The following is a 7,590-nucleotide window of genomic DNA, read 5'->3' on the forward strand; positions in this document are numbered from 1 at the left end:
CAGGTGCGTTTTTCCGCGCTTGACACCAAGTTTTTTTCAAACTGATTGGTATACGGCAAATCTTTGTTGAAATACTTGAAGAGTTCTGTTCTGTTCTTAAACAGGGAGATTTTTTCTATATTTATCTATAATATGTAAGAATCTTCCGTCACGGTATGTCTCGGTCCTCACGGACATTCCGTCTCGTGTTTTTCTATTTTTTCCTCCCGGGTTTTCCCCCCCCCCTCTCTCTCTATTTATATCCAAAAAAACCCCCCGCCCCCCCCCCCACTCTCCCAAAATTTCCCCCCCGTCTTAAAAAAAAAAACTCACCTTATAAGAATTTTTTTTTTTGTTTTTTCTTAAAAATTATATTAAAATCCCCCTTTATTTAAAGGGGGGTCGCCCGCACCCGGGAGGAAAAAAAAATTTTTTTTTTTTTTTTTTTTTTTTTTTTTTTTTTTTTTTTTTTTTTTTTTTTTTTTTTTTCTCAAAAAATTATTAAAAAAAAATTTTTTTACCTAAACACGCCTATTTACTTTATTGGCGAGTTTTAAATGCATCCAGGGAGTATAGACATAACAGAAAATGATAGATAAGATACTGATAATAATAGATAACATTCTGATAACTTGTGTAACTGTTGCTTTTAAAATTTATTCCAACTTAAATTTTACACTTTTTGTACTCTTGCACTCAATTCATTTACACCAAAAACGGCAAATAAGCTCGTAAGTTTACACCCAATATTCCAACAAGGAACCATTCACGGTTTCCACGGAAACAACTTGTCCGTCAAGACCAAAATGCGTCACGTGGACTGCTTCTTCGCGGATGACGTCACACTCGGGTTCGTCATTTGGCCCAGTTGATATTTTTGAAGAAGCTATCGCGCAGGTTTTCGTTGTAGTATCCGCTGACCATGATGATGATTGTTTCATCTTGAAAGCAGCTTCCGACGAGTAGCGGGACCCTAAAGAGCAAGGATGGCAAAATGAAGTTTAGTTTAAATGCAAAATTGTTAACAAAATTATTTCCCACTGCTTATCGAAGTTAGGAAAACGTTATAAAGTTTAACTGAATGATAAAAAGGAATTTTTCAAGTGAATTCCACAGCCATCCAAACTTAATATGTTGGGGCTGCTGTGGAAGCCCCGCTTAAAATGTATGTGACGCGGTGTTAATGTTTGCGCGGTGTAAATGTTTGCCCGGTGTTATAAAGAAAGGAAAGTGCCCCCTTAAGTACGAATTAAATTAGTTGGACTTACGTTACGTCTCTGCTGATAAGATCATAGCCTGCGTGGCCGGCGACCGGCGTTCAAAGGAGAAGGAGAAGGGGAGTTCGAGCGCGAGTCTCCGATCGCGCTTTGCGCGCTCTCCTCGCACCTCGCGCTTCGCGCTCGAACTCCCATTCTCCTTCCCCTTTGAACGCCGGCCACGCAGGCTAATAAGATCATGTACAGTGTGACGCCCATGGAACATGCACGAAAGTCCATCGACTCAAGCCAATCAAAAGTGGATGGGGCGGGGCGGAGGGGGAGCTTGGGAACGCGGGGGTTATTCCAGAAACGTCCCGCAAAAAAATAAATAAGTTTGAAGTTTACCGCTTTACGTTACCTGATGGCTCGCCTTTGGAGTCACTAGTTCTACTGTGAATGGAGGTCCTTTTCAAGTCAGGCCTGTCACGATACCCTGAGAGGTCCCCCGCGGTGACAGTTTTCCTCCCTCCTCCACTGAGGTAACTTTCTGCTCCTCTGTTCACGCCCGGAGAGAATGGGATGTCAAATTCATCATTGTTGTTAACATCAGGAAGCTCTTGAATTCTCGTTGCTTTCCATGGGTACATTCGCACCTTGCTCTGAAAAGACGGATGTCGATGATCGGAATAGAAAAATAATAAAGAAGATGTTAAAATTATGTTACGTTACGTTGATAATTTTGGGCGCCAGTGTTATTTCTTACAGTACTAAACACTCTACTGAATCTAGCCGGCAAAACGCCTAGTGTCGGAGGCGGAGATGTTTGAAATAAATTTCTAGTTAAGAGTGAAACGCTAATTCTCTCCTTAAAATATTATAATATAACATTTTGATATAGACAGGCGATGAATAGCAGTCCTAGGAATAATACAATTTTTTTTCTATGGAGACAAGGGTGGTTCAAGTTTAGTTTTGACCTAGTGAAAGAAATGGCGCGACCAAGCCCACATCCTAGACAAAATCGATGGAATATCAATTTCATTTTCTTTTGAAAAATAGTTCGATAGCTTTGAGAAAATATCCCAAGAAGAAAATTTAATATGGAACACGTGGTACCAAAACACGGGTTTAATAGATGCTACGGACATCCCGCTAGTGCCATACATAGATTCCCCCGGTCCCCGGTCCCCGGTCCCCGGTCTCCTCTCCCCAGAGGAATATGAAAACCTGTCTCACCTTATTAATTTGCTTATAAGTCTTCAAAGCACAACCGTCGTCAAAATCATAAACTATCCTCTTCCGCTTTCGTTCGTCTTCCATGTCCATTCTTCGTTCTCTGATACTCTGCCAGTGATAAACACACACAACACACGATAGGAAAACAGCAAGGAGGCAAATTGGCAGCAACACACCAAATGAAGTACCCGGCAGATTCAGCGAGGCCATGGTAGATTGTACTTCGGCTAACGTCGGCGACGGCCGCGGAGACCAGCTTGAATCCAATCCATTTGAGACTTCGTCAGCTGTAGAACGCTTGTGTGTAAATCTAACTTGCGGTGTAAAATGCGGTGGGAAAAATTCAGGAACGGAAAATGAATTAGTTCGGTTTTCAGGCATTGAGACTGATGACTTCAGTGCTGAACATTGTGTTCTGAAACTGACGCCGTGACACTCAGAGTGGCAGAACTAAAGTATGGAATGTAATAAATATTCATCCATTTTCACAAGATGTGCGCTTTGCATGCTTATTTCATAGGTATGCAATACCAAATTGAAGAATGCGATTGTTGTATAGTTTTCAAATACAAAGAAAGGCGATCCTATTGAATAAAAAGACCCTCAAAATACAATACTAGACTGATTTGGGACGTGGAGGCTAAGTTCAAGATACACAATCAACAACGGCACATAACAGTTTGCAAGCGTAAAAAGGGCATACAAAAAAATGCCAGGAAGTTTCACTTTACTCACGTTCTTTTCAAAACGATCTTTTAGGTTTTTCGCTGGAGGAATGGTGAAGACTGGGTGCTAGTTGCAGGAAAGGAGTACGCGCAAGGGCAAGGCATTATGCCCCTCTCTACGTGAAAAATATCACATCTAGTTTATTTTTTACAGATGATTCACGAAGAATAGGTATGAAGAAGAAAAGACAAAAACGAGCGAAAAATCACGTGACACAAATCGCAGCTGTTTCAGCTATATTTTGGAGCTGACTAACTAAACTCCAGCAAAACACTTGCGAAAAAATCTCTTTGTACTATGCAACTGGTTCGGTAGTGTAGCAGTTGCTATTGTTTTGGGGGCTAGCTAAAGGGGCATTGTTCCTGTTGTTTGTTCTATTGTTCTCTCGAAGGGTAGCGAGCCACTAGTGTGAGATCTTGCTAGAGCTGCTTCCCGGCCTGAAAACTTCACTAATTTTTTTTTTTTTTGCAATGCCTACTTTTTTTTGATAAAAATACGGCTAGTCTCAAAATAAACGTTCATAATAAAATAAAAAGCATCTATTTAGCACTATGAAGAGATATTTTTCTTTAATCAATAAGCATCTCAGTCAAATTCACACAAGTTTTGTATACATAAAACGACATTGAAGGCACTTGTGGCAAGAGTTCCAATGGGAAATTTTACAGAGCAAAATAAGGTCAGATGCTACATTTAACTATGTACAATTTTCAATACATAGCTGTAAATAATCATGTTACAATTCTTCGCTTTGTTCACTGTACAGTCTTATAAAAAACATCAACATATAAACAAGAATGAGAAAGCTAGGTTACATTTAACAATTAGATGGCAAGCTTAAGGTTTTTATCGGCTGATATTGGTGAAGGGGTGATGCCCCGAGCCAACGATCAAAGTCAATAGAAACCAAGAGCGAGCCGTCTAACTGTTTTAGCTTAACCCACTGACCGATCTATTAAACACAGAATTGGTTTTGATTGATAAAATTCAGCAAAAAACTGAGCACGCACTCCAAGAGCCATCTATCAATCAATAGACTGCACCTGTGCAGCCAATCAGATTGTACTGTCACCTAATAGAGGGTCAGTGGGTTATGCTAATGAATAATAATAGAGTTGAAGATAGTTTATTGCAGTTTTAACTGCATAACAAGGAGTAACTGCCATAGTTGTTTCCTTCGAAAAGCAAATTCTTTCACATTCTTATCTTCTCCTTTTTACTGACATTTATTATAAATTTAAATTTATTTACATTAAGAAATTTTAGAATAGGTGAATCATTTGTTACTCTCGTGGTTTATAAAATGTATCCATGTTCCTTGAGATATGAGTTAACCTTGGGCCATAGTAATCAATGATATACTCTGAGCCATCGGCTGGACCAACAACCTGTACAACAGAACAGAAAGAAATATGAATAAGATGTAAGGTATTATATACCCGCATGTCTTTTATCTTGACTAATTTCTTCATGCTGAGATAGCACATACATGTGTATGGCTGTACACATGTACTTTTATAACGGTTTTTAATGATTAAAACAGAATGAAAGGTAATCAGTATCACTCTGACTGATCACAACAAACACAGAGGAACAACAACATGCGTGCAGGGCGGAGGTTTTTGGGGGGGGGTTGCCCCCCCCCCCCCCCCCCCCCAACTGGTATCAAGAGTGGGAAAATGCAAACAACTACATGTAATAACTTATCAGATGTTTATGACTATAGCAACTAAACTCTCACCTGTGTTGCAATCAAAATAACATCTACAAGATGAAAAACAAAGAAGAAACCAAGAGTACAAAACTTTAACAGTCCTGCAAGTAAAAAAAAATTAAGAATACCGTTGATGTGAATTTGAAAAGTTACAAATTTGCGAGCTAAGATCTGATTGTTAAAGGGGAGACTGTCACAGGGATGTTTTTTTCTGCTTTTCAGAAAACAGTTCTAAACTTGGTGAAGTACTCTAAAATATACATGTACACAAAATGCACCTACTGACTGTCTAGAACATCAAGATGAAGATACAAAGTAAATATTAAGAAAGAGGGAAGCCGCTGTAAGTTTTAAGTTGTTTTTCCAGGCCACAAGGGCAGAACTTGAAAAATTCAGCCTTTCTTTTTCAAGTTGAGACCTAAAGTTCCTGATAGCATCACAGTAATACCACTTGTTTATACCTTTAGTACACTGGCATAGTAAAAGGTAAAAAAATTTTTTTCCCCCCGGGGCCCCCCCCGGGGTTTCCCTTTTTTTTTGGTTTTTTCCCCCCGGGGTTCGCGGCCCCCCCTTCCGCCTTTCGGGGGGGGGGGGGCCGGAAAAATCCAAAAAACAACCCCCCCCCCCCCCCCCCCCCCCCCCCGGCCCGCGCGCCCGCCGCCACCCCCCCCCCCCCCCCCCAAAAAACTGGACCACTATTAATTATTTTTCAGGTTTCCATACGTCTTTAGGCTTTTGAATTTTTGAAGTGAAGCTTGTGATAGTGTCCCTTTAACTAAGATCAAAATCTATTTTCTCCATACAATATAATTGCTTTAAATTCAGATGAGAATAAATAAAATCATCCAGGCACTAACGATTATATGAGTCACTATGAGTGATAGTCAACCTGGCCACGTGTCATAGTCGAAGTTAATAGTCCAAGATTGGAGCTACTCAAATCCATACATGTCGATTTATGGACAACAGGAAATTTATACTTAAAGATGAATTCCAGTCCGTACTGCGCAACTCGGCTGCAATGTTTATGTGAGCCCACACGAAGGGAATGTTTACAAGCAAAACTAAAAATTCCCCGACAAACTTACCTTTTTCTTCATTATTAACGCCAGATATCCTTGCAGAACAAATAATAACGAGTAAAGCCTGATGCTATTTCAAACCGACGTTTCAGCTCATCGGAACGAAGAAGATGTGGCGGACTAAAACCGTCATGTATGCTGTCACCGAAGTGTAACGTTTCAAGAATTCAAAACAAAAACGTAAACAAACCCTGAGTCTGCGCAGTACAGACTGGAAATCAGCTTTAAAACACAATTTTATTAAACTGTTAGCTAACCTATTGCAGGGTATCCCAAATAAAATCTGTCAATTCCAAACATTCCAAGGAATACTGATAGCAAAAGAGCTGTTTCATATGAATGGCCATCACTGTAAGCAAAAAGACAAAGAAAAGAAAAGAAGGATATGCATGAACAAAAACATTGCTGTAATTAACTTCAAACTATGCTATAAAAGAATTATGTTTGCACCCTTTTCTTGTTCTCACTGCTTATCTATAGACATGATATTATTTACAGTAAAGGCGGGTTTACGCGTTACGATTTGTCGGCCCAATTTGGCCCAGATTTGATAAGAAAATGAGTCTGCATTTAAAAATCAGCCCGATTTCTTTTAAAATCTGTTGCAGTGTCACATATTTTTGAAATCTAGCCAATTTTTATCCTTTCAATTTAAATAGGCAAAGAAAAGCCAGCCGACAAATAGCAGTGTGTAAATTTGCTTGGAACAAATTTGGTGGACAAATCATTAAGTGTAAGCTGGCCTTAAGTCGAAACAATAACAGAAGAGAGTTTTAGTGGCCTCATCCTCTGAAACCCAGTTAGTGGGGGCAAGGGAAAGATGAAACTGCGGGAAAAAATTGGTGAAGAAAAGTTGGAGCAAAAGCGAGGAGCCCCTCCAGGGGGGAAAGAGTCTTAACAGGCCAGTTTCCAAACAGCTCTTTGAATGCTGCCTCCTGATTGGGCAGAAATAATCCTTTGTATCACCTTTGTATAATCCTGCCCAACTGTGAATAATACAAAGGTGATACAATGGGCCACCAGTAATAAACATATTAAAAAGCTGTACAGCTACTAGCAATACAACAAACTTACGTGTAGCGACATGAGACATTTTGAAAGCATTCAGTGATATTGTTTCCATCTTTATCAACAGCTGCAGCATTGCATTTCACTATAAATAAGGGAAGTATGTTAATACTGAATGTTTGATTGGTATAAACATTGACATTTTACAAAATGATTCTTAGCTTCATGATTGCAAATTCTCCCAGTATTCTCTTACCTTGAACTGTGTGGTTCTTAGTGCAACCAACAGCTGCTTGAGTGGTAGAATCAATTTCTGGCTCAGGACAAAAATATTTAAGAATGTCAAGGAACATACTTGTTACAACTGTTCCTCGACATGATTTGGCATTTGAGTAAATTATAGAACCACTAGTATTTAGGAAAAGGATATTGCCCGAGCTGAAGGTCATCACAGATGATTTTCTCTCCATTCCCTTTTGAAATTATCCATGTACAAAAAGTAGTTACAAAAATCGTTAATACATAGTTTTTCCAGCGAGAAACCATAGCTGAATTCCTTGTGAAAAAATTTACTAGCTGACCGCCGCCATGTTGAATCTTCGTTTGTGCAACTGCTGACCATCATCAACGTAGAAGCACTCATTCC

The 7,590-nt window shown here is 39.5% G+C and overlaps 2 protein-coding genes across 2 annotated transcripts; both read right to left on the reverse strand.

Annotated features, from left to right (window-relative positions):
• Positions 1-512: 512 nt before the first annotated feature.
• LOC144639408 (uncharacterized) lies at positions 513-2,948 on the reverse strand. Its single transcript, XM_078498727.1, has 3 exons — positions 2,415-2,948; positions 1,597-1,837; positions 513-952 (listed from the first exon to the last, which is right to left on the reverse strand). The coding sequence occupies exons 1-3, from the start codon at positions 2,793-2,795 to the stop codon at positions 717-719; spliced, it is 858 nt and encodes a 285-aa protein (XP_078354853.1). The 5' UTR covers positions 2,796-2,948; the 3' UTR covers positions 513-716.
• A 740-nt stretch (positions 2,949-3,688) lies between these two features.
• LOC144638541 (TM2 domain-containing protein 1-like) lies at positions 3,689-7,543 on the reverse strand. Its single transcript, XM_078497733.1, has 6 exons — positions 7,383-7,543; positions 7,201-7,285; positions 7,011-7,089; positions 6,194-6,285; positions 4,882-4,955; positions 3,689-4,528 (listed from the first exon to the last, which is right to left on the reverse strand). The coding sequence occupies exons 1-6, from the start codon at positions 7,488-7,490 to the stop codon at positions 4,424-4,426; spliced, it is 543 nt and encodes a 180-aa protein (XP_078353859.1). The 5' UTR covers positions 7,491-7,543; the 3' UTR covers positions 3,689-4,423.
• Between the last annotated feature and the right edge of the window lie 47 nt (positions 7,544-7,590).

The sequence above is a fragment of the Oculina patagonica genome, chromosome 14, assembly GCF_052425735.1.
Source record: "Oculina patagonica isolate OP01 chromosome 14, crgOcupat, whole genome shotgun sequence".
NCBI classification, from domain to species: Eukaryota; Metazoa; Cnidaria; class Anthozoa; order Scleractinia; family Oculinidae; genus Oculina; species Oculina patagonica.

Excerpts from the sequence above, each read along its gene's own strand:
- LOC144639408 (XM_078498727.1), bottom strand. The coding sequence starts at position 2,795 with ATGCCTGAAAACCGAACTAATTCATTTTCCGTTCCTGAATTTTTCCCA. Across the intron at positions 1,838-2,414 it reads CTTATAAGCAAATTAATAAG|AGCAAGGTGCGAATGTACCC; the intron begins GTGAGACAGGTT and ends CCGTCTTTTCAG. Across the intron at positions 953-1,596 it reads CTCCAAAGGCGAGCCATCAG|GGTCCCGCTACTCGTCGGAA; the intron begins GTAACGTAAAGC and ends CTTGCTCTTTAG.
- LOC144638541 (XM_078497733.1), bottom strand. The coding sequence starts at position 7,490 with ATGGTTTCTCGCTGGAAAAACTATGTATTAACGATTTTTGTAACTACT. Across the intron at positions 7,090-7,200 it reads TAAGAACCACACAGTTCAAG|TGAAATGCAATGCTGCAGCT; the intron begins GTAAGAGAATAC and ends CCTTATTTATAG. Across the intron at positions 6,286-7,010 it reads AATGTCTCATGTCGCTACAC|TGATGGCCATTCATATGAAA; the intron begins GTAAGTTTGTTG and ends TTTTGCTTACAG.